Raw genomic sequence first — 27,702 nt, forward strand, 5'->3', positions numbered from 1 at the left:
CTACTTATAGATCAGTGAACTTGATATTGGGCTGTAAAATATTAAAAGCCACATATTTGTGCACTACATTTAAAATCTCTCAGAAGCCAGTATGCCTGGCTTGAATGTTAATAGTGAAGCTTTAATGATACAGAGAGGCACAGAGAATGTTCCTGAGAAGCAGGTCAAACTCCTAAAAGCTTCAAAGATGGAATTCGTCTTCAGACAAGAATTTCCAAAAAGAATTATGTATGACTAATATGCTCGACAAAGCTGAAAGAGAAAATAAATTTCTTATGCACATTTCAATTTCACAGAACTCTCTATCTTCCATTCTTCAGTGGCATGTGGTTGGCTAATTTACCCTGCACCAAAGTATTATTTATTTCTATAGTGCCATAGGCATACCTAGTTCTTAATCCTGTATCATATACTTCAAATATGTTTTGCTAATTAATTAAATTTAATTTCAGGAATGCAGCATCCTTGCATAATCACTTTTCACATTAGGGAAGAACATATTTAGCAAGGCGCATGGAGGAGGTAATCTGACACTCCAATTTTCTGTTACATTCTACAGGCCTGATCAAACACCCACTGATGTCAATGGAAAGACTCCTGGGAAATTCAGTAGGCTCTGAGTCAGGCCCTATACAAATAACTATTTAAATTTAATAGTCAGTACATAGAAAAGCAATTCTTTAATCCAATTATGAACTATCCTGCTTGCACCTTTCTACCAAGTAACAGTAAGTAGCTGTTTCAAGGGGTTCTGAGCTCCCATTTTAGACATGGTAATGATAGTAGAAGCCCACCATTTTAATCTGCTAAAGTAATTACACACCATGACCTTTCAGTATTTTTAAAAGTTGTTCTTCCATGTATGAGTTTTAGGTAGCTACGCTGATGAAAAAAAATGTTGTTTTGAATTAATGCTTGAGGGCCTGATCCAAAGCCCACTGAAGACAATGCAAGCGTTTCCACTAACATGAGTGGACTCTGAATCAGGCCCCTGCCCAGAAATGCCGAAGTTAAGGCTTTGCATGTACACCTTCACTTTAGTCTATGCAGTTACATATTACACTCCTGGTGGGAATTCTGTGACAAAAATTTTAAAATTCTGCACCAAAAATGTAAAAATTCTGCAAATTTTATTTGTCAAAACAACACTATATAATCACACCAGTTTCAAATAGTTTGGTAATTTATTTCAAAATACCTGTGAGCAAGTATGTCTAACAATACAGGCACACACCAAAAATATCCCCCAGAAGTAGAGAGTTAAAGAAACCTCTATGACAACTCAGTTCCTGTTTCTCTGCCCCCACCTCTACAGAACCCAGCTGGGGGGCCAGACATCCCCTCCCGCACAGAGCCCAGCCATGGGGCCCCTCCAGCTCAAAAAAACCTGACACCCCTAACCCCCCCAGAGGCCAGCTGTGTTCCCCCCCCCCCCCCCAAAGCCCAGCTGTGGCCTCCCAGCCCAGACACTCTCACCCCCACTCCCAGAGGCCAGCTGCGGGGCCCCTCCAGACCAGACACTCTCACCCCCTACTCTCCCACAGCCCAGGGATCCAGAGGGAGAAACATCCTGATGCTGCGTTCCAGGCTTGCAATGTTTCCTGCACACTTCCTCCTTCCTTCAGGGCATGCTGGGAACTACAGCTGGGAACTCTCTCCCCCCCCCCCCCCCCCCCCCAGCCTTGTCTTCTATTTGTGAGCTAGGCTCTGCTGGGTCCAGCAGCCCCTAGTGGCAGCCAACATCTCTGCAACATTTCTGTGGGGGGGAAGGAAATTCTGCATGCACAATATTAATTTCTGCAAAATTCTGCATTGCACAGTGGGGCAGAATCCCCCCCAAGAGTAATATTATTTATTCTGAAGGGTCCCTGCCTTATTTCATGGCAGAGTGAATGGTGAATGAGACTAGAGGCCCCTTACCTCATTCAGTGAGGATGATGTGCACTGCATGAGGTTTAAAACGTTGTAAAGTGAAGCATTTAGCAGTCAAAAAATTCCAAAGTTAAGGACGTCTGTGGAATCTTAACTCTTTGCTACCAATACCAACTTTAGCTCTATTATGTTATAGTCTTGAATGATATGGTCATATCCCATTTTTCTCCACAGGACCACTGCCTTGTTCAACTCACAAAATGGTTTGTGCACAGAAAATGAGGTAGATGTTCAATATGTTTCAATGTAGCCTAAACGCATAGCACTGAAGGTCCATGATCCAACAGACTATGAAATATCAAACAGCACATATATCACATTACATTTAAATATAGTTCAAGCAGATACTGAAACATAGTTCACATTACTTACGATTTATTTCATGCAGACGAATGCTACTTCTTTGTAAATAAAGGTACATATATCCCCATATCATTTACTAAATTTAAAATTGGCTAAAAATTAAAAATATATTAGAAATTTTAATAGTTTCACTTAATGGAAAATAACTGTTACTATCACCTATTTTTTCTGCTTGACAGAACCAGTTACTGAGATTCAGAAGATAAATTCAACAGCACAGAGGCTACTTCTGATACCCAGAGCTACTTCTATTACAGTGGTTGCATGGGTGAACTAAAAGGCCATTTCAGCCCTATATAGAAGCCAATATTCAAGTACTGATCCATGCACCCACATAAAGAAAGGGTATGTGATTTCACATCATCCTGCCACACACCACACCTCTATTTAAGTAGTCATGAAGGGTGCAAAAAGATATTGGGATTTTGTGAGATTTAGTTGGTCAGATGAATCCTCTAGAACAGTGGTTCTCAAACTGGGGTCACCCGGGCTGGTGTTAGACTTGCTGGGGCCCAGGGCAAAAGCCCAAGCCCGAGCCCCATCACCCGGGGCAAAAGCCTTCAGACCAAGGCTATCAGCCCTGGCTGATGGGACTTGAGGTTTGCCCCCACCCACAGCCGGGCTCGGGCTTTGGTTTCAGCCCACCCCCTGCCAGGGACGGCGGGGCTGGCCAGGCTCAGGCTTCAGGCTTGTTGTCAGAAGGGGATTGCAGTGCAGTGAAGTTTGAGAACCCCTGCTCTAGAAACTCTCTAGAGTCACAACTAATGAGGTCTTACAGTCATAGCCTTTCTGCAATACCAAATCTCTCATGGATCGTATGCAACACCGCAGCAGACAGGACTGAAACCTGCTTTGTAACCTAGCTTTAAAGTTATTTTTATGTATTTTACAGGTTTCCCATCTCCTTTTTTTGTCACATATTATTCTTTCCCTCAAAATTAATTTTAATCATGTTCCCTTACCAGCCATTCCTCCACAGTTCCCTCGTATATCTGCTATACAGAAGTGTTTCTCAATCTTTTTGTTATCATGGACAGGCTTGTTGCCTTCCTAAATTGTGTCAGGGAGACCTCAGCAACTGGCGCTGGTCCACAGACCAGTCATTGAGAAACACTGGTATACCGGAACGGAAGTCTGTTAGAAACTCTCTTTGCTTAACGTTTCTTCTGTGTAATGTCAACCAAATTTGCAGACACCACCAAAATCATAGAGGTAAACAACATATAGACCAGAACCTATCTGCAAACCAGCAAAAGGTGAGAGCAGTCAAGTCTGCAGGCAACAAGAGGAGGAGACTTAATGTTAAAAAAAGTTGTACACCGAGGAAGGAAGAAATAAATAGTAGGCATAAGATGAGAAGATGTACCTAACCAGTTGCACCACTATGTCACTATGTTATTTTCATCTTGTCTGTATCTCCTTAATACAATCCTGATATTAATTTTTAACACGTACAGCCATATAGTTGTTGCAGGAAATGTGGGAGATCAGATTGGGAATTCAAAATGGAAGTTTCCTCAAGAGTTACTTGAAGTATGGTTCTATTCTGAAAAGGGCCTGTGTATAAATAGGACACAGCAGTTCGGTTATTTGTGTCTATTTAGAAGTCTATATGATCAGCAATTAAATCAGTTTTCACTACTTTTTACTCCAATTGGCACCAGAGAACCAATACAGCTTTTTGTGCATCAAGAGAAATGCTTGTTTATTTTCCATCAGTTACACCTGCATGGAGGGCAGTGAGCACAGAGGACACTGCAAGCCTAATTACTATAGATAGGTAAGCAGCTATCTTGACTTTCATGGGGCACAGGGGGAAACTACAGAGAGGAGCCAGCTAGAGACTGCAGCTGGTAGGGGTAGAAGTAGCCAAAGCAGGGACCTCTGGACAATCAGAACTTTTTACAGTTTTAGCTGGTGCTGATTGGCTGTTCACTCCATTCACCCCCTTCCCTCACAGCCTCTTCCCCTTAAGCTTCACTCCAAACCTGCTCCCCTTACCTGCTCCTCCTCTGCCCTGCCCCCTTCACTTTCTATTTAACTTATCCCCTTCCTAACAAAATCCACCCACAAAAAAAAAGTGGTACTAATATGTCGTTTGCTGCCATCACGCAGTTCTTTGTTTGTTAAGACCCTGTGTCTCTCTCATCTATTTGGCTTGTAAGTAAGGCTACAATTTTGTCAGACATTTTTAGTAAAAGTCAGGGACAGGTCACAGGCAATTAAAAATTCATGGAAGGTGTGACCTGTCCCTGACTTTTACTAAAAATATCCATGACAAAATGGGGAGGGAGGACGGTCCAGAACCCTACCCTGCTGTGGATTCCCCTCCCCCTCCCCCCCCCCCCCCCCGCACAACTGCCATTAGGGGTACCCCGCAGCTCCTGGAGACCAGGGGATGTGGGGGTACCCTGCAGCTCCCAGCAGCTGCGGGGTGGTCGCAGAGGTCTGTGATTCCGTGACTTCTGTGACCAAATCATAGCCTTACTTATAAGCTCTTCAGAGCAGGGTCCATGCGTTTGTTCGGTGCCTAGCACAATGGGGCTTCCACAATAGGTTGGTCCTTAGTCACAACTAACATTGTAAACATGATTAATAATAGATCAAAGGCTAGCAGAGCTAGCAATTAGGACTTGTTTTTTAAACATGTAAATTGAACGCATTTGATAAGGAAATCAGAGACACAATAAACATGGAACCTTACTATTATATGTATTATTAATTATTTTGATTGCTGTAGTGCCAAAGGGCAGCAATCAGGGCTCCATTTTGCTAGGCACCCAAGAATCATGTGAGATGGTCCCTTTCCCAGAAAGCTGACAATCTAAGTATAAGACAAGAGACAACAGGTAGATACAAAAACAGACAACAGAAATACAAGGTAATACTGAGACCTAGATAACCTTACAAAGGCACTTTATGAACTTTTAGAAGAGAAATGTGTTTTAGACATGGTCCACAAAATAGGAAAGTTTGAGAACTGTGGCCTAACCAACCAGCCAACAATCATAAGAGAACTAAGTTTCTTGGCAGCACAGCAATTTATCCCATAATTTTAACATATACAATTCATAAAAGCATAATTTTTTTCCTTTCTTAGACTATAATTGGCTGATGCTGGGCCTGGTCCCTACAATCTGTATGTCAGAAAAATTCCCACTGTAGTCAATAGGAATAGTGCCAGAGTGAAGGACTACAGAACCAGACTGATAAATGTATCACTTTTTAAATTTATTATATATCGTTCCAACAGTGTACTATGCATCTTCATAAGGGGAGAACTGTCCTTGACAAGAATAGTTGCAAGAGGTTTCTTTAAATGTTACATATATTTATAATAGTGCTCAATATAATCTCAAGATAAATAATCTGTCCTTATATTACCTTTCAGACATCCTAATCATTCCTTTCAGCACTTTCTATCTTTTTCTGAAACTCTCTCTGGATATCACTGACTTATAATGTAACCTACACGAAGAACTGGAAACTTTTTTAGAACAGACTGTTATATTGTGGATAAAAAGAGGAAAATGGAAAAGCTGCTTTTATACTTCTACACAACTACAAATTCTACGTGGCACTTGCAGTATGTCAATGAAGACACAAGACAATCATGCATATTATATATACAGTGCAACAGCAGTTCTTTGCAGGCGCTGAGATCATCAGACTATGCAACAAAAGAGTATGTATCAAAATCTGATTTTTAAGAAGGACAAAATCAAAAGAGGCATCAATGTGATTTAAATAGAAAAAATTGAATATTTACCTTTCTTCAGCTGCTGATGTCGTTCTTCCAATTTGTGTCGGACAAATCTGAAGCGATCAGTAATACCGCTCAAGCTGTCTTGGATGAAATTTGGAGCAGCAGGTTGGGATGTGAGCACCTTACAGGTAGCAGTCTGATGTTCAATTTGAGGGCACAGACTTAACAGATGAGTGAGCTCCCGCTGTGAAAAATTAACAAAAACAAAACCAAGATATACATTTAAACCATTTGTATACATACTTGTGCTATGACTATTCAACAGATTTAGGATAAAGTTTTCAAAAGCATCTAAATCCCATTAATTTTAAATAAGACTTGAGTGCTTTTGAGACAGATAATTACCCTTACACCGTTGACACAGGCTAAACTAATCTGGGGTATTCTGTTCTTCTATAAGTTTAATATCAAAGTAAACAAGGTTGCCAACCTTACCTGACATGACTCTTTTAGGGCTGTTAAAGGTGGCTGTTGCAATGCTGAAGTGGCATTTTTTAGCCACACCTCCTTCTCATTTACAATCTTCTCAAGTTCACCCATTTCCCTAAAGTATGTGTTTATTTCATCCTGGTATTGTATCTTTCTTGCCAGTTCCTCCAGGTGGCTGATCACCTCTTTCCACTCTGTCAATATCTTCTCCAGGGCATTTTTCACATCCTCAGTAAAAAGTCCCTCTGAGTCAATGAAGGAAATAAACAAACTGCAACACATCTTGATTTACAAATATCTAATCATTCCATTCTTCAGATATACTAAAGCAAACATATATATGTTTCATCTATAATCACACAGGGGGTTTTTTTTTTGTTTTTTTTACTTCCAAGTCAGTCTTCCTTGAAACTATGTCTAATAGTGGTAACAAGCATTTTGGCTTTTAATTTCAAGCTTATATTATAGGTAAAACTTAGCGTATGTCTACACAGGGATAAAAAAAAGTGTGACTGGACTAAGTCAGCTGATTCGGGCTCACAGAGTCCAAAAATCATGTGTACATGTTCTGGCTTGGGCTCCAGCCCAAGCTCCAGGATCCTCCACCCTCGCATGGTCCCCCGTGTGATGTTGCACTCTATAGGATTTTATGAAAATATGGTAATGTAACTGAAATATGCTTTATGCAAAAGGTCTCCTGTAAGGTATCATTACAAAGCTTATAATCGGAGTGTGATTATCCTATTTGTATAAATGTACCACTCTTGTGTCTGAAACTAGAAATATGAACTATAACTCTGAGGGCCTATTGTACTTATGCAAAGTGTGGGCCATTAATGGTGGTTTGGAATCTTGATGACTCCCATTAACCAGGACAATTGACTGCAGATGGGTCTATTTTACCTGTAAGTCTTCCTGTATACCTGTGTGCTGGCAAGTGGGTAATGAAGTCTTACAGTGACATGTGATCATGTCTCCTGAACCGGAATCCATCTTTAACCTCATGTCTTTCCATTGAGAAGGAGGGGATGGGAACCCAGAGAGGGACAAAGGATTCCTGCCTTATGCAAAAGATATATAAATGGGTGGAACAGAACAAAGAGGAGCCATCATGAAGAATCCCCTAGCTACCACCTGAGCTGAAACAAGGGCTGTATCAGGGGAAAGGATTGTGCCCAGACTAAGAAGGCATCCAATCTGTGAAAGAAACGTATTGAAACATCTGAGGGTGAGATCTTATCTGTATTCAGTTTCTTACTGTATTAGACATAGATTTGCATGTTTTATTTTATTTTGCTTGGTAATTCACTTTGTTCTGTGTTACTACTTGGAACCACTTAAATCCTACTTTCTGTATTTAATAAAATCACTTTTTACTTATTAATTAACCCAGAGTATGTATTAATACTGCGGGGGGCGGGGGGGAGAAACAGTTGTGCATACCTCTCTATCAGTGTTATAAAAGGCGAAGAATTTATGAATTTACCTTGTATACGCCTTATACAGGGTAAAAGGGATTTACCATATTTGGGTTTTAGACCCCATTGGGAGTTGGGCATCTGAGTGTTAAAGACAAGAACACTTCTGTTAGCTGCTTTCAGTCAAGTCTGCAGCTTTGGGGACAAGTAATTCAGACCCTGGGTCTGTGCTGGAGCAGACAGGCGTGTCTGGCTCAGCAAGACAGGGTGCTGGGGTCCCAAACTGGCAGGGAAGCAGGGGCAGAAGTAGTCTTGGCACATCAGGTGGCAGCTCCCAAGGGGGGTTCTGTGATCCAGTCCATCACACCCCGAATGTCTACAAAACAATTTTTAGCCCTGCAGCCTGAGCCCCACAAGCCCAAATCAGTTGGCCCAGGCCAACCACAGCTGAGCGCGCCACACTTCAACCTCCTTAGTCACTCAATTACAGACGTAAAAGTTGCAATTCTCCAACAAAAAAAACTTCAAAAACAGACTCCAATGAGAAACCGCAGAACTGGAATTAATTTGCAAATTGGATACCATTAAATTAGGCTTGAATAAAGACTGGGAATGGATGGGTCATTACACGAAGGAAACAAATATTTCCCCATGCTAATTTTTCTCCTACTGTTACTCACACCTTCTTGTCAACTATTTGAAATGGGCCATCCTGATTATCACTACAAAAGTTTTTTTTTCTCCTGCTGATAATAGCCCAACTTAATTGATTAGTCTGGTTAGAGTTGGTATGGCAACACCCATTTTTTCCATGGTGGGTGGGTGTGTCTACTGCATGCATCCAATGAAGTGGGTTTTAGCCCACGAAGACTTATGCCCAAATAAATTTGTCTGTCTCCAAGATGCCACAAGTACTCCTCATTGTTTTCACTCCCTCTGACAAACAAATTCACAGTTTACAATGATGAGCGGTCACCCATTTTTTATTTTAAATACTGAATTATATTTTGGAAGTCATTTAAACATCTTAAATCATTAAATAAAATTAACTTCATAAACAATGGGCTTTTTTATGAAGTTTTCCCTGCAGCGCTCTAGAGTTACTGTTGAAAAGGACAAGCAGCAAACTACCAAGCATCAGTCCCTAACTGCACGCTGGGGTCAGTAAATTTGTCGAAAGGTTGGATGTCAGGCTGGGAAAGAGGAGGAACAATACCAAACAATGTTACATTGCAAACAGATGTGATTAACAACTAGATAGTGATATGAATAATAGCTGCAAAACACAACATTGCCAGCCCACAGAGACTGCATGAAGCATTTTTATTTCTATACTAGCTCACACACATTTTCTTAAAAAAGAAAGAGACTGAATAAATTTGAATAACCAGTACAATATACGCCTTAAAGATGTAACATTGTAAGATGAACAGACTTCACCCACACACACAGTTTTCTCGCTGTGTTTGTATTTCCCCCCCCCCCCTTGTGGTGGGTAAGTAATTGGGGATTTTGTCTACACTAAAAAGTTCTATATATGCTTGTCTTCATCACACTGCCTTGAAACTTGCAATCACTTTCAGTGCTGGTAACACCACAATTTGTAGTAGAAACTGTGGCTTGTGGCAACATAACATAATACAGTGATCTTATAGATACTTTCCAGATTCATAACCTTCATCCCTGCAGCATTATTAATAAGGTATCTGGATATTCAGGAATATGGAGAATTTGTAACTTTAATTAGCAAGGCTATAATATCTAATACTCTAGTATAATGATTGAGGCACTCTGAATTACATCCTAAAGTAATCAATAATTCAGATTCTTAAAAGTACTCTATATCTTGCAGTTGCATGTTTGTGTTGCTATTTCTGTTTCAAGTTGCCAATTCTTTATACAAGGTGTATTTGGATGCGGTCTTATGAAGTATATTCACTGGGTGAAGTAGTCAAAAATTTTAAAAGAGAAATATACATATTTTGTCTTGCTTGACATTATATATTTTCCCCTTGACAGAAAAGTTAAACAATACTTCTATAATATCCTATTATTAAGTGGCACTAGCCAAATTTTGAAACATGTGTTTTGCATTATAATCAGTATGTAATGCTTGTTAAGGCCAAAGACCTTCATAATTTAGAGAAGAATAGATTCCTCCCCAAAAGAGGTTTGAAACCTAAAAACAATTACAAAGCAGCATAAGTTTTTACTGTCTAGCTTTACACTGAATTAGTTGGCTCATCAGCTTGTGAGAGATTATGACCCATTGTAACAGAGACCCAGGTGCGACATTAAGCACCCCTGTATTTTACACTATACACTATTGTAATAATCTTTGAACAAAATGTGTCTTGTGAGGTATCATTTGAAAACTAACAACTCAACTGAATCAATTGATTGTATACAATATTACTGTATTATAGAAGTGTATAAGTGAGGTCTTCTCTGAAAGCTAACGACACACTGGTGACTAACATGATTGTAAGATGTATGTATTAACACTATATAAGGAATTACAGATATTCATTGATATTAGGCTGTACTGTCTGCTGAGACAGGAGAGGATGTCACAGCTATCTACCTGTCTTCTATGTAAATTAAGCATGGTGGAATCAGAAACAACAGAAGCTCCATTACACAGAAATTATGCTGGGAATGGGAAGCCCACAGGAAGGGAAGAAGAGCATGAAGTCATTCTGCCTCTTGAAACAAAGGTCACACCTAACTTACAGACCTATATCGGTATAATTACGTTGCTCAGAGGTGTGGATTTTTCACACCCCTGCGCAACATGGTTATACTGAGTTAACCTCCTAGGCCAACAGGAGAGCTTTTCCCATCAACACAGTTACCGCCTCTCGCAGAGATGGATTAACTACACCGACAGGAGAAGCTCTCCCATTGGCATACGAGCATCTTCACTTAAGCACTGCAGTTGTGCAAATGCAGCATTTTAAGTATAGACCTGCCCAAAGTCATTGAATTTTGGAACATATAAGCAAGTACAGAAACTATCTTTGTCATCCATCACTAGACAAACACAAGAGGCCAGAATTCTTGCAAGCTGAGAGGATGTCCTTCTACCAAGAGGCGGTTGAAATCTCTGGAACCAAATATAGGTGAGTAACCTGCTTAGGCAAAGATCTTTCACCTAAGACGACAAGGGAAGCTAGCACCTTGTACTTTTGTGGAAGGTCCTTACTGAGGGAAAGTCAGCCATGGCTGGGAAGAAGAATGGCTGGCGAGAGAAACCATCTTGAACAAAGCTTGTATCTTGCTAGATTAAGATTTAGACTTTTAGAAGCGTATTTTATTTTGTTTTACTTACAACTTTCTGTCTTCATTCCTTATATTTAAACTCACTTAAAGTCCGGGATACACACCTTAATACACTTAAAGCCGCTTTCTCCAAACAAGGACACTCCACCAGAGAAGTATATCAAATCATGGAACAAGCCACCCAAATACCCCAGAAGAACCATCCAATCGCACACCCGTTATCACCTGCCACCCCACACTTGAACCAATATGGGGTATCAAACAACAACCCATACTCAATGAGGACCCCATCCCAAAGAAAATCTTTCCTGAATTCCACTTCTGGCCTTCAAACACCACCCCCAGCCTCTGAAAGCTCCTCATCAAAAGCAAGCTCCCCACAGACCAGGACACACTAACTCAAAGTGGCACCAGACGCAAAATTTGCAGACATATCTTCACCAACACAAAGATCAAAACTCCCCATAACACACTTTTCAAGATCCACAGATCCTATGCATGCCTATCACAAGATGTGGTATACCTCAGTCAGTGCACTAAATGCCCCAACAACTATGTGGATGAAACCAGACAAGCACTACGCTCTTGAATGAACACACATGATAAAGACAAAAACACCCCATCACATGTGGATGAACACTATTCATAAAGTGATCAACCTATTTCTGACCTATTAATCCTCATCCTCAAAGAAACCTACACAACACTTTCAAAAGATGAGCCTGGCAGCTTAAATTCATAGCTCTGCTAGATACGAAAAATCGTGGACCCCTCTTTTTGTCCTGTGACTGCAGAGGCATTAATGAGCTACTCAACCTTGAATGGTCCCTTAGAACGTGCGCTAACTACTTATGCTAAACAATCTGTTCCATCTTGCATGTAGCCGTGATGCTCGGAGTACCTTTCCTAGACCTGAAGAAAAGCTCTGTGTGGTTTCGAAGCTTATCTCTCTCACTATCAGAAGTTGATCCAATAAAAGATATTACCCCACCCACCTTGTCTCTATTAATCCTAATTTTGTTAAAAAATTTATTTCACTTTACCATAAACCAACTCAGTGCTGTATTTAAAGAAAAAGGTGTATTCACCCCAATTAATAAGCTGTGATGCGTTTGTGTGTCTTTAAATGAACCATATTTTTCTCAACTACCCAGGAGAGGGTTGGACATTGCAGAACACATGGTTTTGGGAAAATCTGGGACTGGGAGTGTGTTGGCGTCACCCTGCAAGTAGCAACCATGGCTAGTGGAAGTTAGATTAGGAACGTGGACCGGCTGCTGGGGTCAGTGCTGCTGAACCAGGGCTGTCTAGAACACAGACATTCAGGGTGCAACCTGCAGGCTGGTTGCGAACAGCCCAGGTTGGGAGCTACAACAGCAAAGCATTGTGAGACACCTACGGTATGGGGACAGACAATGACATCCCCTCACTGGTCTGGACTGCACCCCAGAACGTGACACCAGGTAACTGACAAAATTAGAGATTTCACCCCTAGCAGGAAAAGAATTATCTGGCTAGAGACTCCAAGCAAATGAGGGCTTTCTGAATGGGAAAAGCCCAACTGTTGGGTAGCCTGGCAGACATTTTACAAAGTCTATCAGAAAAAATGGTGCACACCGCTGGTGTTGACCATGACACTTAGTAAGGCATGCAACTCTACACGTGTATGTGAGGTCATGATCTTGTATGTGTGAAGGATCCTATTTTGTAGAACATGTGGCATGACCTCTCGTGTGTGAGGTCACATGGTGTGGAGGATGCCATCTGGTTCTACAAAATGATGTCCCTGAACACTCATGGAGGACAAGACAGAATCATCCTGTAGGGCACAGCCAATCTTGGGGCATGCCATGCACGTGTGGCATACACAGACACCACTGTCAACACACTGATGGTGGTATGCATCACCGCTTTGATTAGCTGAGGACACTGATAATCATAACTATGGTACCAGGGTGCAATTGTGGACTTGACCTCAGAGCAACAAACGTTCGGTCTCCAGAGTATGTGAAGAGCTGCTTTACAGGAGAATGAGACATGCTTTACTGACAGCATTTCATTGTATTTTTTGGAATTATTATCTAGCAATTCTTTGGCATGGCTGAAAGATTCTGTCTTCACTGATGTTAATTGTAAGTTTTCGGAAGTTAGGGTTTTAACAATCATTCACTCAGATTACGTCTCAAGCTATGATCATCTCTTTTGCCTTTGTACCATGGGTAGTGACTGTATTACCAAAACTCACTGACAAGAATTTTTACACAGAATCACAAACATGCATAAAGCAGACAAATATTCAAAGATAGATACACTGATATTTGTCCAATTCAAACTTTGCTCTAAAACAGCAGGCCAGTAACATATGAAAGTCTTGAAGACAAATTCTTTGTTTAAGATTCCAAAAGAACAATACGTAATTTTAACGTTGCCTTTTTCAACATCTTCAGGATCAATGGAAATAAAACAGAAACCCTAAGAGGAAATGAATGGATACATGCTATTTTCGAGAAATGTTTTCAGAACTGATCTTTCATAAGTTTGGTTAACATTCACATGCATTGTGTTCATCAACACCAATTAAGACCCATTCAGCTCTCTCTAGAAGATAAGAGTTGAAGAAAGACTTAATGTGGAAAAGTATCTTCAATAAATGCCTCTGCTTCCACTCAGTCAAGTGCTTAAATCACTTGCCTCCACCAAAACAAAATGAAAGAACTTTAAAGATCTCTTACCTTTTCCCATTTGATCCAACAGATTCTGTCCACTTTGGCTCAGATCATCTAACCTCTGGCTTTTCTCGGCCATTTCATTTTCTAGGGCCTGCGAATCAAATCCCAACAAAGAACATTGTTTCAAAGATGGGCATTTCAATTGACACAGAAACTTTTTCAGTACAGCACATAATACATACATCTCTACCACTCCCCAGATAATTCAAGATTTCTTGCAGGAGATTCCAGTTGCAAACAGCAACACATCTTTGAGTGTTTGTTAGCCATGTTTGCTTCAGAAACTAATGCCAAGCTGTATTACACAGTAATACTTACTGGTCACAATAAAAGGTTAATCATGGTATCATGATACCAAAAATAAAAGGTGACCAAAACAGTCTGGTTGGCCAGTGATGATGAGATGTGGAACCTTTCATATATAAATTCCAATTCAAACCTGAAACATGCTGCATGTGACTAACTATTCGGCAGTCACTTAGTGTCCCATGGGAAAGTGACTTTTCAGTTAAATTCGTATTAAAAAAAAATAACCACCCTCATTGGAAATCTCAGAAGAGAACAATGGGGTGAAGGTAACAACCCACTTACTCAGCAACACGGGCCAGCAAGGGCACACCACACTACACTCTCTGAATTGGCTCCCCATGGAATATTTTGTTCCCTGAATTTAAAGCCAACACAAGCATTTTCTCCCAGTGCTGGTTGCAAATTGATAAAACACTGCAATTTTATTCCTAGTGTTATTGTAGCACTCTTGTTTTTTTGTTTGATCCATGTTTATTATGTTTAGTCCAAGTCAAATTCAGCCAATGGGTAAAATTTCCTGGCCTTTTATTCTTGAATGCTTGACTCCCATGTTCTTTCCAGTTAATTGTGTGTGCCTTAAAGGGCCTCATTTTGGTCTCCTAAATGTCACTGGCAAACTTTCATAAATTCACAGGAGTAGGATTGGGCCCCAGATTAACAGTAAGTGGAGAGTGTTATCTGCTGCGTAGAGCTAACTGCAGTAATTTACATTGTGAGCTGCAGAAGCTGGCCCTGCAGGTGTATGTAATTCTGTTAAAGAATGCATCGAATCCTGTGAAATCTGAAGCTTCCAATTTGCCTAGAAAGCAGATACTGCAGATGCAAGCTTCTCCAGCTTGCCCTGCCTATATGTTTTTAATTTGTTCTTTTGGGAATGCTCTGATGCTTGCAAGATCAGGGCTCCAGGCATTTTTTTTTGTCTTACTACACTCATCATGAGAAGTAGAAGTGTTAATTCTTTCAAATAACTGAAGTTTCTTTTCCCTCCTACCATTTCCCCACAAAAAACTTTTTAAAAGAATAATTGAGTAATTAGGGAAATCTGAGTCGAATTAACGAGCTTTCAAATGTGGTGTGAAGGCAGTGAGATTCACAGTCATTTTGATGCAAACTTCACACCCAGAATGTAACAGTGGGCTGGAGGCCTAGAAACCTGTCCTCTGTACTAATGGGTGTATTGCTCCAGTGTGATTGTGTAGAGGGAGATGGTTCCTCAGATAACCTGTGCCAGCCCTGTGGAGAGCCTTGAATACTAACACCCCAACCTTGAATTTAATTTCTTAATCAAAACCGTCAATCATTTCCCTTCTCCCTTCCTTTTTATTTGGGGGGTTGGGGGGAAATTATTGGTTCAGATTGGCTTCTTTAACTTATTAGTAAATATAGGGCAGTCATTTTGAAACTGGAGTGGCTCCATCTTCCTTCTTAGCTCTTCTCTCCTTTTCATTCCCCAACATGTCCATTTTGCTCAGGTCAAGCAGCTCAGCTGAATAACCCTTCACATCCTTTACCCACATTTCACTGTTTTTTATTAATTTTTAAAATCACACACACGCCAGGAACCCCCTGGCTACTCCCTCTTCTGCCATGCATCTACCCCTCCTTCCAGTTCCCCCTCAAAATGCATCTCTTCAAGGAGAGTTACAAGCCACAGTCTAAAGTTAAATTAATTTTTTAACTATGAGCCCTCTTGATAAATGCCAGTGACCTCATGAACTTATTGTTTGCACACTCATCCTTTTCTCCATCAACTCTTCTCCGTGTTTGTCACCCTCTTCTACTCGTCTTAACACAGGCTCTAAGCCTGCAATTGACAGACAGGTGAACTGCTATACTTCCCTGGAACCCTTACTTACTTAAATGGGGCTCCACAGAGGAGCATGCTGTCTATGTGTTGTAAATTGCAGAATTGGGAATCAGACTATAAACTCTTCTGGGCAAGGACTCTGTTTTCTGAAGAGCCTTGCACGTTTATGGAGCTTTATAAATAATGATTAATAATAATAGCAGCAGCTACAACCTCCTTCCATATAGCCTCAATGTCATCTTTTTGCACTGGAGCCTACTCAGAAGTGAGCCTCCTTCTGGAGACTGTGACAGACCCAGACCAGTGGGATACAGGAGTCTGGTAGAGGGCAAATATACTAGTCACTGGATGAGTAGTTTTCTGTTCCCTGAGTGACCAGAGCAGGGGCTGCAGTAGAGTAACCAGGAACCTGCTAGAACCAGCTAAGGCAGGCAGGCTAATTAGGACATCTGGCACCAATTAAGAAGAAGCTGCTAGAATCAATTAAGACAGGCTAATCAGGGCACCTGGGTTTTTAAAAGGAGCTCACTTCAGTTTGTGGTGCAAGTGTGAGGAGCTGGGAGCAAGAAGCACGAGGAGCTGAGAGTGAGAGGGTGTGCTGCTGGAGGACTGAGGAGCACAAGCGTTATCAGACACCAGGAGGAAGGTCCTGTGGTGAGACTAAGGAAGGTGTTTGGAGGATGCCATGGGGAAGTAGCCCAGGGAATTGTAGCTGTCATGCAGCTGTTACAGGAGGCACTATAGACAGCTGCAGTTCACAGGGCCCTGGGCTGGAACCCGGAGTAGAGGGCGGGCCCGGGTTCCACCCAAACCTCCCAATTGACCTGGACTGTGGGTTCTTCCAGAGGGGAAGGTCTCTGGGCTGTTCCACATCCCACATGGTGAATCTCGGAGGCAAGAAAATCCGCCAATAAGCGCAGGACCCACCAAGATAGAGGAGGAACTTTGTCACAAGACTTAAATATGCACATTAAGATTCCACAAGCAGATTCAAGTACACCTCTACCCCGATATAAAGCGACCCGATAGAACACTAATTCTGATGTAACGCAGTAAAGCAATGCTCCAGAGGGGCGGAGCTGCACACTCCAGCAGATCAAAGCAAGTTCGATATAACGCGGTTTCACTTATAACACATTAAGATTTTTTGGCTCCCAAGGACAGCGTTATATTGAGGTAGAGGTGTACTGCTAATATTCCAGTAAGCTTTTCCAAAGACAATGCTTTAAAAAAAAAAAAAAAAAAAAAAAAAAATGGTCACAAGGATTCACTCCTCCCGTGGCATGAATCCAAGACAGAGTAGGCATAGCTCCCACAGGGTCTTGTAAATTCTACACTGTCTCACAGGTTGGTGACAGTTTTATAGCAGCAGTATTGTACAAAGGGTATAATTACAGGGACTCTGACCTATGCTAAGATTCTAAGTAGTAAGATTCCAATTACTTTAGCAATAAAACACTTCAGGCTCTTCTGAGGGACAGGGTGGGCCAGGGTCAATATATGCCTCCAGGGGATTGTGTGTAGAGACTGCCCACCGCTCTATACTTTCCCAAGGTTACTTGAGTGTTTTCAATCGGTCCCCATCTCCAGTTGTCAGCCATGAGGCTAAAACAAGTAGCTAGCTAGAAAACACAATAATCCTCAAGAAATATACTTCCTATTACTATGCTGAAGATGGATATTAGCAAGAAAAGAAAAGAAAACTCCTCCCAGTAAATCAGTAAGCATGACCCAGCAGCCACAATATTGCTTATAGCTAATCAGAGAGTTCCACGTTTGTCCAGCATTCCAGAGCCATTTAACAATGGAACTTAATCCACAGAAAGCTCTCAGATCAGACTGTACCTCTAGCTGATAGCCAGCGAAAACTGACAAACTATTCACTGGAACTTCCTTCCATCTTCTTAGTTTACCTTCAACTTTTCTTTCATGTTTGCAGTCTCTCTCATCTTCTTGTATTCTTTGATTTCTATGGCCTGAATGGCAGCTTTTGATTTCAAAATCCAGTTCAACAGCTCAGCGTTTTCAGCATCAAACCTGGTTTAAAAGGTCAGATGATAAAATTTTTCATCATTTTTTCTCCCCATTCGGTCATTGTGTCTTTTATTAAGTTCCGCAGGTTCCTCCATCAACACTGAGAAACCAAGGTGGCACACATGCATTCATGTATTTTCACATTACTGCCCTACCACAAGCGAGTAGTGACAAATCTCACTGCTTACAGACTCTGCATTAAACTGCCACAGTGAAAACCATTTCATTATCATCAACTTCCCTTGCATGAACTTTGATGCAATGGTACCTTTTGTTTTCTTGTTTTACAGACACCTTACAACACATGAGTACTATTTCTATTAACATATGGTCCTATAGGATGCATCTTACAATGTTATAAGCATAAGAATAGGTTTCCCTAAAAACAACAAAATTAAAAATATGAATGATAGACAACTAAGGACTATATTTTTGTTCCAAATTCTGTAAATATATGTAAAAGACACATATTAGCTTAAAAGAAGAACCAGCTGCTAAAGAATTACATAATAACTCAGGGCAGCTGGCAAAGGCATTAGAAATGATCAGCTGATTGAGAAATAGCTTATAATCAGGCTCTTCGGCTACACTAAGGGCTGGTGTACACAGGAAAGCTAAGCCAGTATCAGCTAAGGTGTGAATTGAAGCCAACATATTTATACCAGAATAGCTCACCATGAGTGTGGCTTTTTTAGTTTAAACCATTTCCAAAGTGACAAATTAAACAAGAAAAAATAAACAAACACTCTTTAAGGCTATGTATGAGGACTATACCAGTTTAACTACATTGGTTTAAAGTCACACTTATTACTTTCCCATGCAGACAAACCCTAATGCATAACAGCCTGTAATTAACCCAGTGAGAAACTAATTCCAGCAAGTTACTGTTAAGTCAGTCAAACTGTTCGTGGGAGAATTTGCAGGTTTCCTGCCATTGTTCATTTATTGGCTCAAAACTTGTGTTATAGGGAAGTGGCAAAAACAGCAACTGAAAGTTTAACCTGTTTTTTCCAACTCCATTCTCTGATACAGCTTTAACACTAGTAAAGGGAGATGGTAAATTGAGGCAGGACCAATCACTTTCTTAAAAAGCAAAAAAAAAAAATGTTTATACAGCATCATGAACCTCTAATTCAAGAACTGTAAACAGAGAATGATGATATTATGGTTACGGCATCAGACTGGAACTAAGGTGCTCTGGGTTCAATCAGAAACTGTGCTACAGACTTGTCAGGTGACTTCAGGCAAGTTCCTTTATCTCTCTGTGCTTTAGTTCTCCATCTTTAAAATGGGGATATTTTAAGCTATAAAAGATTCACGTAGTAAGAAATAGCTGTATGAACAGCACCTAGCCCAGTAAAGCCCTGCTCTTGGCTCAGGCCTCTAATATTAATAAAGTACAGAAGCCAAATGGCTGGTCAAATAAATTACTGAATTTTTCAAAATGGAGAGTAAACAGAAAATGGCAAGGGTAAGAAATGCATGCACAGCATTTACTCTGTTCATTTACCTTGACCATAGTTTTAGTTACAATATTTTATAAAGGACACTAAAGTACATTTTGCTTTTAAAAAAAAAAAAAAACCTAACCACCCAGTGAGTTCCTAGCAATGAGACCTCAATACATTATGGTCTCTGCTATTAAATATATAGGAAGGCTGGGGGCAGACCACCAGTTTTTCTGTCCAGATAGTTGCAACAATGTATTTTAACACAATTAGAAGTAAATAATTAATATGTTATATATTACTAAATAAAATAAATATTACTTTGGCACTTGGATGCTGCTTTTCACCTAAAGATCTAAAAGTGCTTTACAAAGGAAATTCTCTCCATTTTTCAATGGCAAAACTGAGGCACAGAGAGGTTGAGCACCACGTTTTTCAGCAGTCTTGAGCACCCAGAACTCCATTTGACATTAATGGGATCTGCAGATATTCTGTAGCTCTGAAAACCAGATTGTGAATGACTTCCACAAAAACCACACGATGAAGCAGTGACAGAGCCACAAACAGAACTCAGGTCTATGAGAAAATGCTTAATAATAATAAAATAATAATTATAATAATATGGAGATACATAGAATCATAGAATATTAGGGGTAGAAGAGACCTGGAGGTCATCTAGAAAAACCACCTGCTCAAATCAGGACAAAACACCAACTAAATCATCCCAGCCAGGGCTTTGTCAAGCCAGGCCTTAAAAACCTCGAAGGATGTAGATTCCACCACCTCCCTAGGTAACCCATTCCAGTGCTTCACCACCCTCCTAGTGAAACAGTGTTTCCTAACATCCTCTTCGGAATCCCCCTTCAGGTAGTTGAAAGGCTGCTATCAAATCCCCGCTCACTTTTCTCTTCTGCAGATTAATTAACCCCAGTTCCCTCAGCCTCTCCTCCTCCTTCTCAGCTTCTCCTCCCTCCCCTCAGCCTCTCCTCCACTTTTTGACTGGTGGAAAAATTCAAGATTATTTGTTGCACACCAATTTCCAGAAGATTTTGTGTAACATCTTTAAACCTTTGCACAAGTAGAGGTGCAATGCAGAGCACATGTCACTTTCAGAGGAGGGGACCAACCAAGCATAATTGGGGCCCCCAGTTATGTGACAATTAGGAGACACTATGCGAAGAGAACAGATTTTTTTTTGAAACACTGGCCGTTTGGGGGGAGGAGGGGGGGCAGAGATGTCAAAAAACAATAATTGTGTCAACCTGAAACAAAATTTTTGGCAAATCAAAAAGTTGGGGGACGGGGGGGGGGACGGGAGAAGAGATGGTTTTTAAAAACTCAAGATTTTTTTTAAGACTTCTTAAAAAAAATTTAAAGTGAATTTCAAAACTAAGTCATTCTGAATCAAAAATTCAAAACATGCTTTGTTTTAGTTTTTAAAGTTCTGCGCCCCCCCCCAAAAAAAAAACAATTCTACAAGTATGCAAAATGTTTTGGTCAACCCAAACTTGCATTTTTTGTTTAAAAATAAGTTTTGGCTGAAAAATTTCACCTAGCACTAGAGGTTATAGATATTTCTTACTTGCATTAAGACAATTTTATATATAAAGACTAAGGAAAATAAGTTTAAAATATTATCTAGTGAGTAACAAATACCAATAATATATTCTTACCTTTTTTTGGCTGCAATATCCATGGGTATCTGCCTTTTCTTTGGTGGTGGAGGTGGGGGTAGTTCCTGTCTGGATTGTTTTACCGTTATCTGCTCCTTTACAGAAATCATTTCTGTATCTGTCTTCTGTGAAACTTGGGACACTCCTATATTTCCCACAGACTGTGTTACCTACACAAAACGATTTAGCGAAGAGTTTATTTTACGGGACAAATTCTGTGTGCTTTTTTCAATCAATTACATTTACATGTCATTCAAACCCAATTAATAATAAAAACAACTCCTCACTCATTTAGCCCTTCTCATCTGTAGATCTCAAAGCACTTCAACAAAAAAGAGTTAAGTAACATTATTCTAATTTTTCCAGATGGGGAAACTAAGCATCAAAATTCTCAAATTCACTGAAAGTTTGTAGCAGATTGAGTAAATATAATCAACAAAGCCAATGACAGATTTTCATTCACCAGTCAAAACCAACATTCGGGGGAGGGAAAGGGAGAGAGTTGAAGGAGTTGTTGTTTTTTGAAGTATAACACAAAACTTTATAAACGCTTATGCTGCCAGTTCATCACAACTAGACTCCAACTATGCAAAAATTGACATGCAATCCAAAGGCCCATTACAGTCAACGGCAATCTAGTGACTTTACAGGCCTTTGAACTGGACTCATGGGAGTGCTCTAGACAGTCCAAGTCAAGCACATGATTAAGTCTTTTTCAGAAATGTGGCCTAGCTTACTCAGCACTCCTTACTGAATGGGAGTTTGTGCAAGTAAGAAATACTAACTAAGCCCTAAATAGCAATATATGGTGTAAACACGCAAGCTTTGCTCTTATTCTTGAATGCCAAAATAAATGTTTTTGTCTATAATTTCAATATATCATGGTAAATCTGTACCATATTGAGAAAAATCACACTGGTCTAAATTCAACCTTGGTATGACTCCATGTGCTTTTTTATTCTGACTTCTAAAGTATCACCAATTTAGCCAATCTCAGCACCATTACAACAACATTTAAAAATTCACATAATCAATAAAATGCCAAGAAATATAAAATTATCTTTTACTGGTGGGCAAAATATTTTAAGATAAATATATTAATAAGGCCCCCCTCTCTCTGATCCTGAGTGGAAGAAATTGGGCCTCAGACAGCTGTGTTCAAAAGATTAACAAATTTGGGCTCTGGCAGACCAAGGGAAGTCCACAGAATTACATCATGGATTAATTTAGGCATAAGTAATTGCATGAACCTTCCTTTACCAAAGCTGGTGGCAAAGGACACATCTCAAGGATTGAAAGAATTTAATATTGTTTGCTTACCTGATTAGAGAAGTCCTCAAGCTTCTGAACTAAGCTGTCCCACCTCTGAGTTAGTTCCTCCAGATCACTGTCAATTTTCTTTGAAGCCCTTTTATTCCCAAGGAGCTGTGCCACATCCTGACCAACCTCACTTAACTGATCTAGCATTTGACGCTTCATTCCCATATCTTCCTTCAAAATCTGTCATTTAAAAAAAAAAATCCATGAACTGTTTTCACTTAAAGATCCCAAATATTTCCACACCACTTCCCAGATTTTACTCAATTTTTCTCTTAATTCCATGATCTAGACGAACTATGTGTTTTAAAAACACAATTCTTTATCATGCAACAAGAGAAAAAGAATTGTTTTTAAAAGAATCAGCCCCAGAATCAGCTATTATATTGTAGAGTATACAAGAATACGTTTACTACAAAATTTAGCATAGATCTTAGCTAGCACTGGGAACTATGGAAAGTGTCTTTTACTGACAGTTTTCAGTGAAACAATGGGAACTGTTGACCACAGAGGCAACTGGTCATAATGCAGCACAGAGAACCAGAGTTTGCCACAACAAGTTAAATACTCAAAACAGATGTCATTTTACAAAGAACGAACTCCATGAAGGACTTTGACAAACATAAGGAGGGAATGTGTGGCCTGATTTTCAAAGATGCCAAATGTTCACAGCTCCTACTGACGTCAAATGAAGTCAGCCTAATAACAACATGTTACTTACTCATGTTTTTTTAAATTGACAAGGAAGACCAGGATAGCAATACTCACAGACAGTTTTCGAACATTGACACTCAGCTCTGTTCGATCTTTGAAGTTCCTTGTTTGGACTTTATTTAAAGCCTCCTCTTTGTCAGTTAACCAAGCTTTCAACAAGCACTGCAGAGGAAAAAGAATACAGCACTTCTGAAACATAGGACAGCATCAAACAACTAATGGCAAATTTCTCCTAACAGGAAGATCTGAAAGATATCACCACCACTGTTCTGCAATCCTTACATGCATCAAACTCCTATTGGCATTAATGGGAGTAGCACACATACAGGGATAAAAGAATACCAGATTAGATATCTGCCAGAAATTCAGCCTAAATTTACAAATTATTATACCAGAGTTAAACGCAGTGAAATATTTAGAATAAACAATTTTCCTTCTCATCACTAGCAGGCCTAGTGCTCCAAAAATCTTGCTCTCAGGACCTGTCCGTGTTTCTAGCCTTGGCAGTTTGTCACAACCAACTTTCAAATCACGACATTCTAATTACCATCCTTGAATCTTTCTCAACTTCAACTGCAACACAGCTTTAGCAGGCAATGCCTCACAAACTGCTAGAGACAGAGACTGACACTAAGGATACACTACTGTCGAATAAAACAAAAGAGGAGTGGTCTAACTTTTTCATAGTGTGGAGCACATCTTTAAGGAGAAACTGTCTCATGGCTTCTCCACCCATCTCATCTGGAATTGTGAAGACCACTGTCCTTCCTCATTAGTGGTCAAATACCATTGTTGTGGCAACCTCAACAATGCCTTATGTGAAAAAAAATGTTAGGAATGTATATTAGCTTCTTTTAATATAATTGAACAGCTGGAAGCAATGAGAAGCTGCCTATGTCCCATCCAACACTCCATGGACCACAGTTTAAGAACCACAGGGGTTTTTTTTTGTTTGTTTGAAAGCAGCCCTAGTAGTTCAATGGACATTAGACTATAAAACGGTCACTAGATCCTCAATCTAGCTGTGCAGTTTTGGCATTGGCCCAGGACTGATTAGCAACTCCTGGATCTAAGACTACTTTAGTTTTCCCTTCCCATATAACCTGAATACATAAATGTATAGACAGGAAAATATAAGGATGATGAAAATGCCATAAAATATGAAAGAACAAGGCCACAACACCCCATATTCATTGAAAAAATTAAGCTGACGTTCCAGCCAACACATTTTATATAGCTGAGTTAAGAAGCTCTTCAATGTGAATGATTAATCTCTGCTAACTTAGCTGACAATGATAACTCTCCCCAGGAAACTGAAACATTATAATTATTACAGTGCTAAGAAATAAATGGCAATGACTAATTTGTTTCCTGAGTGGTAAGAATTATGCTGACTGGGCAGTTAAGCTTCCAAAGATTCTTTAGGCAGTCATAAAGACTGATGCATCTCTGCTCATTCTTCCAGTTGACTGGTGAAATGGCAGAAGTGACAACAGCTGAATGATCTAAAGTATTTTTCTCAATGACAAATATTTTCCTAGAACTTGAAATTAATTCTAACTTCAGAATTTCTAGTTAACTTAGTTTTCCTGGAACAGGGACTGATCAATTAAGCTTGGTAGTATAGATGATTGATCCTGAGCCAGTACCTCAAACTGAAACAATGGTTGCTTTAAACCGTTTAATTATTTTTTCAGTTGAAAGGACATTTCACTAAAACACTGACATTTCCACATCATCACACTCACTGTATTTTAAATACACAGTAAAAAACCTTCAAGGATTTTTATTTTCAGAGTCACACAGTTCATGTACATTATGTAAAATACATGCACATGAAGAGACTCCTGTGTAAAACGCACTCATTTCCATTGATTAAGCTGTCCCCATTTCCTGGTTAGCAAGCAGTCCTCCTAAATGCACATCTGATAAGAACTGCACTTGCAGTTCTGCAAGGACCAGAAGAACATAAGCTACTTTGACATGGGAGTAGTTGAGGGCCTGTACCCTGACCTAGAATGGGATTAGTGGCTCCTCTGTTCATCTCCTTGACTCAGATATAATCCTACACTACACAAAAACTGCCATAACATTTTACTGTACATTTCTCTAATTATACAAGAATATATGTATGACATTTGAGAGACCAGTTTCTGAAACCTGGTCCACACTAGCAGGAGAGCCATGCTAACTACAACCAAGATTACTGGTAGTCTATAGAAAACATTACTATAACATGGTTCTCAGATGAAAAACCTCAGGCCTGGTATACACTATAGAGGTTAGGTCAACGTAAGGCAGTTTATGTCAACCTAGCTCTGTAAGCATCTACACTAAAGTGTAGTTCCTACCGATGGTTGCCCACTATCTCAACTTAACTCCACCTCCGTGAGAGGCATTGCATTATGATTGATGTAGTTAGGGCAATGCAGTGTCTGTGTAGGCACTGTGTTACTTACATCACTTGGTGGCCGTCAGCCCCGGGCAGGGCTCACAGATTTGCTCTCGGGCATGGAAGCCAGGCTGGAACCCTGCTAGCTACAACGGGATAGGTACCACTGTTCTACACCCAGCATCCATAGGACCCAAACAGATTTTATTTTTCATATATGCGAATAAGCATATATTTATTTTTTATAGCATTTCATGCCACTATTTAAGAATGCCAAGCTGCCAAAGTACTGCTCAACTATTGCTATTAAACAGAACTACAGAATAAGCGCTAGCTCTCAGACAACGGCTCTGACCATCACAGCTGAAGAAAGCACCCAGTATGGCTGTTTATGCTAAGACCTAAATAGGTTTACTTGCACAGCAAGTTAAAAATAAAGTGTAGTGTCACATCACGTAGGCTTAAACTCATATTGCCATCTTTGTATCTCAAAATTATGGCTAAATCAGCAAATATTGAGATAGGGCACGTACCTCATTCTATTAAACTGCCTGTTTTATTTTATATCCATAATTGTAAAAATATTAGTCATAGGATCGATTAGTTAGATGGAAAACAATGTATGTTTGTTCATGTTGGCAGCACGTACAGCACATTTGGGAAAGATTCTAGAATTACCAGGCTGCCAATTACTTAGTGATTCACTGTTACTTCGCTCTCAAGATCAATGACCAACAGTTTCCATTTTACTCCATTCCTTACTGGTTTTAACCCAAATAAAACAATCTGTTTAAATACTGTTTTACAGTTTGAATATAAATCAGATACAAATCCTTTAACTGTCTCACCATTACACAGACAAACATGCACTCATGGGCAGCAGGTATAATAGGCATGGGGAGGGTAAGCCTGCCAAAACCCAGGCCACGGCCCCATCCATGCTCCACCCTGAGGCCTCTCCCTCGCTCCCCCGCTCCCGCAAAGCTGGTGGGGGCTCAGCTCAGGCCAGTAGCAGGCTCAGGCTGGCCCAGGGTATACTGGTTTGCCCAAGTCCTCTGGCCGGCCAGCAACCCAGGACAGCTGGTGCGGGTGGACCGTGGCTCAGCTCGGCTCCTCCAGCCGTAATGGGGGGAGGAGTGGCAGAAAGGCTAGCCTCCCCGAAGGGGGTTTCACGCGCCACCCATGCATACGTGGTTAACTAACAAGAAAGGAGAGTCCAATGAATATGAGGTCCAAAACTGATAAATTATCCTCAACACTCCACAGATATTGATTCTGCAAGATGAGAGGCTCAGAAGTGCATTGTGATGCAATTACTTCTATATTAAAGTGACTGGGAATGCACACTGATATTCTTATGAATAAGGAGTAAGGATTATTTATTTTAATAATGTAAGAAAAATGAAACTGGAATGCAAAAACGTGCAACTGATAAAAATTTTATTTTCTACAACACTTCACCTGTGGAACACACTGGCACAATATATTACTAAGGAAAAACAATTAGGATTTTTTAAAGGATTATATACCGTATATACTCGTTCATTAGCCCGTTCGTTTATAAGCCGACCCCCCAAGATGATTAGGTAAAAATAGCAAAAATTGTATGACCCTTTCAGAAGCCGACCCTATATTTCAGGGGTTGGCAAACTTTGGCTTCCGGCCATCAGGGTAAGCAGCTGGCGGGTCAGGACATTTTGTATACTTGGAGCGTCTGCAGGCATGGAGATGAGGGGCTCCGTGCCTGCAGATGCTCCAGGTAAACAAAACAACAATGTATAAGATATTCAATTCAATGATTCCATAGAGTTTAAAATCATCAAATTTTGGTGTAGACCCGTTTATATGCCGACCCTGCTCTTTGATGCATCACTTTTTTACCAAAAATATTCGGCTTATGAATGAGTATATATGATATATGAATACCACTACATTGGACAGGATAAAAATGTGCAAGCTCTCATGCCTAGGCTTAAGAATCTTCTTCCTTAGGGGCTTGAATAAAAGGGTCACTATGCTCAGGAACCCAAACCAGAATGACAACAAAAATCCAGCTCCACAGGGCTGTTTTTTCCCTGAGAGCAGTTAG

At 40.2% G+C, this 27,702-nt stretch overlaps 1 protein-coding gene across 5 annotated transcripts in view; it reads right to left on the reverse strand.

Moving 5' to 3' along the window:
- Positions 1 to 27,702, reverse strand: part of UTRN (utrophin) — a 565,558-nt gene that overhangs the window by 399,797 nt on the left and 138,059 nt on the right. For all 5 annotated transcript variants that reach the window (XM_054021668.1, XM_054021666.1, XM_054021667.1 and 2 more), the window contains 7 exons: positions 23,276 to 23,383; positions 22,511 to 22,690; positions 21,191 to 21,360; positions 17,949 to 18,072; positions 13,923 to 14,010; positions 6,497 to 6,735; positions 6,065 to 6,245 (listed from right to left, as the gene is read on the reverse strand). In XM_054021668.1, coding sequence (XP_053877643.1) covers positions 6,065 to 6,245; positions 6,497 to 6,735; positions 13,923 to 14,010; positions 17,949 to 18,072; positions 21,191 to 21,360; positions 22,511 to 22,690; positions 23,276 to 23,383 — 1,090 coding nt within the window. The remainder of the gene's footprint in view (positions 1 to 6,064; positions 6,246 to 6,496; positions 6,736 to 13,922; positions 14,011 to 17,948; positions 18,073 to 21,190; positions 21,361 to 22,510; positions 22,691 to 23,275; positions 23,384 to 27,702) is intronic.

This window comes from Malaclemys terrapin, chromosome 3 (assembly GCF_027887155.1).
Source record: "Malaclemys terrapin pileata isolate rMalTer1 chromosome 3, rMalTer1.hap1, whole genome shotgun sequence".
NCBI classification, from domain to species: Eukaryota; Metazoa; Chordata; order Testudines; family Emydidae; genus Malaclemys; species Malaclemys terrapin.